Source organism: Pundamilia nyererei, unplaced genomic scaffold, assembly GCF_000239375.1.
Source record: "Pundamilia nyererei isolate P.nyererei 1_Seehausen unplaced genomic scaffold, PunNye1.0 scaffold00753, whole genome shotgun sequence".
NCBI lineage: Eukaryota > Metazoa > Chordata > Actinopteri > Cichliformes > Cichlidae > Pundamilia > Pundamilia nyererei.
In genome coordinates this window covers 54,057-56,872 of record NW_005188154.1, presented here as the reverse complement: position 1 = coordinate 56,872, position 2,816 = coordinate 54,057, and the positions used below count along the sequence as shown (strand labels likewise).

Sequence of the window (2,816 nt, the reverse complement as noted above, 5' to 3'; positions counted from 1 at the left end):
TATATATATATATTCTCAAAACCTGGGGAGCCAAAATGAGAATCTGTTATATTTTGTTGTACAATAGATCTGAATTACTTTTGTTTTAATTTACAGCAAAATCCTGACAGGAATAGAACACCAGATACAACTTTTCTGTTTATCGCTCACAAAAGATGAATATAGGTACTAGCAACAAAAGAAATAAGTAATAAATAAAAGTAATCTGTTAACAAAACAATATTTAGATGCCAGCAGCTCATACTGCTGATGAAGGGGCTGATTCTTCTTTATTTATCTATTACTATCGCTCAACATTTTAATACATCAACGATAGGTCCTGCTACATGTGGGTTTGGAGTCAATTTGGCATCTCACAGCTTTTATTTATTTATTTTTTTTGGTATGGTGTACGCACACAAAACCATGCTATGACCGTCTGGTGTGGTGAAACACATTAACCAACTCAGGGTTCATACCTCAAAGCCAATGACGGCTGTCTCTGCAGCGTTTTTCATATGTGTGGCTCCAGGTCCTTGCATGCTACTGCATTTCCTCAACCTCCTGCTTGTGAAAATTTTTGCCCAGCCATGAAAAATATCAAGCAACAAAAGCTAACTCAGGCATCTAATATAAATTCCTAATTTAATAAATCATTTTATATATTTTCAAAAAAATTGTAAAAATTAAAATTCAGTTTTATTTATACAGCATCAAATCACAACAACAGTTGCCACAAGGTGCTTCATATTGTAAGGTAAAGACGATACAATAATACAAAGAAAACAGAGGAAAACCCAATAATCATATGACCCTTTATGAGCAAGTGCTTCAGCAAATGTGAGAAGGAAAAACTCCTTTTTAACAGTAAGAAACATCTAGCATCTAGCCCCGTGCGTGGGGGTGCACGGCGTCAACGCGTTAGCGCAGTTAGCTCGTTAACGCATTAGCGCCATCCAGCCCCACGCATGGGGCGATCCGCTCTAATGGAATGATATGGTACTATAAGGACCTTAAGATAAGATGGGGCCTGATTATTTAAGACCTTGTATGTGAGGAGCAAGATTTTGAATTCAATTCTGAATTTAACAGGAAGCCAATGAAGGGAAGCCAAAACAGGAGACATATGTTCTCTCTTTCCAGTCCCTGTCAGTAATCTAGTCCTTAGATTGCTGCTCTTGCTGCAGCAATTTGGATTAACTGAAGACTTTTCAGGGAGTTTTAAGGACATCCTGCTTGGATTTATGTTCATATTTCTTTAATTTACCAACTTACTCTTACTCAGTAGTATTTATCACATTTCTTGTCTTTAAAAGATACATGTAGTTTGACTTCTTCATTTTAGTCTGACTTTAGCTGTAATCTATGCTTTTCTGTCACTGACCACTCAGAGTTTGTGCTCTCTACATCCAAAATGTTATTCCATTGTTTATGTTGTTTTATATTTTATAATTTAAGGTTTCAGATGTGAAAGCCACTCGTTTCTTGTGCCTTTCATCATTGGACTTGTTTTTGGAAGTTTACTCACTGTTCCCGTGTTGTTGTGCTGTATATGCTGCCACACAAGGATAAGAGGTGAGACTACCACATATTTATATTAGACTGAAGGGTTTATACATTCTGGTGCTTTAAAGGGATTACAGTATGCATTTCTTTCCCTTTTTTGACAGATCGCTGTAGAAACAGGTTTGTACAGTACTGTTTCTGTTCTTTTTAAGCATGACAATGTTACACATGAGTTTTACATTTACACGACATGTTTTAGGTTCATCCAGTCTCCAAACATCAATCAATCCTCTGCTGCACCCCAAACTCCTAACCAAAGTGACACTCAGATTTACTCCTCTCTTCTCCACGGTCAGCGCTAAAAATGATAACTTTTGTAACTATTAAAAGTCATTTAGCACTAAAGATACAGACATACAAAAACAAACAAAAGAAAACTAATTTTACTTTATTTCTTGTATTTTACTCTGCTGTAGGTGATCTTTCTGTCTATGAATCGATCAGAAACTCTGGAATCACTCGAAGTGGTACAGTATAAACTTTAATAGACTTCTTAGAGGTTAACGGTGTAGAGAGACCAGCACATGAATACATTAATGTAGCATCTACTATTATTCTTGATAAGAGAAGTAAGTACATAAAATAAAATATATAATTATTTTATTTTTATTTTTTTAACTTTTCATCAGCAGTGTCAGAGGAAACAGGGTGTATGGGTTAGTACATGTACTAATACCATCACCTTTATATGGAAATGTGACACTACAGAGAGCTTTGACCACAATAATGTGAATCCCAGTCAATGATGCTATAAAATGACACTTAGAGAAAAAGATATATTTTTACTGTTAAAGCTACAGAGCTTTGGATACATGTGTCCTAAATCTGACGAAGCGTTTATTCCGAAATTGAAATAGGAACTGATGACAAGTAAAATTTGTGTGCATGCTTTGGATGTCAGTGCTCTTATATCGTTCTCCCTTGCAGACTTTCATTCGCGTCACCCACATCCTCCCAATCTCCACCTCACTAACACCTCAGTCAGAGCTCCATCCAAGCCTCAGTCTTCATCTTCACCACCACCAGAGTTTAGACTCCAGGGGAAACTCTCCTAAGTCCTATCACTGTTTGGATTCTGTTCTGCCATGATGGGTCGAAGTTGGATTGCCAAAGGCATTAATTCATTTCTCAATCTTAATAAATCATGTTCAATTCCTCCAAGTTATACTTCTTATTGAACTAATAGAGTCTACCTTTGTATTAGTCCATATTATTTTTATTTTTGTTGAATGTATTTTGTATGTTAAATAGGGTGGGAACATATATATGTA

The 2,816-nt window shown here is 36.0% G+C and overlaps 1 protein-coding gene across 1 annotated transcript in view; it reads left to right on the top strand.

Moving 5' to 3' along the window:
* The window catches only part of LOC102204198 (basement membrane-specific heparan sulfate proteoglycan core protein), a 12,637-nt gene extending 9,845 nt beyond the window's left edge, over window positions 1–2,792 (top strand). The window contains exons 7-11 of the mRNA XM_005754928.1: window positions 1,438–1,554; window positions 1,650–1,665; window positions 1,745–1,836; window positions 1,962–2,012; window positions 2,473–2,792. Coding sequence (XP_005754985.1) covers window positions 1,438–1,554; window positions 1,650–1,665; window positions 1,745–1,836; window positions 1,962–2,012; window positions 2,473–2,600 — 404 coding nt within the window. The 3' untranslated portion in view covers window positions 2,601–2,792. The remainder of the gene's footprint in view (window positions 1–1,437; window positions 1,555–1,649; window positions 1,666–1,744; window positions 1,837–1,961; window positions 2,013–2,472) is intronic.
* Window positions 2,793–2,816: the final 24 nt, after the last annotated feature.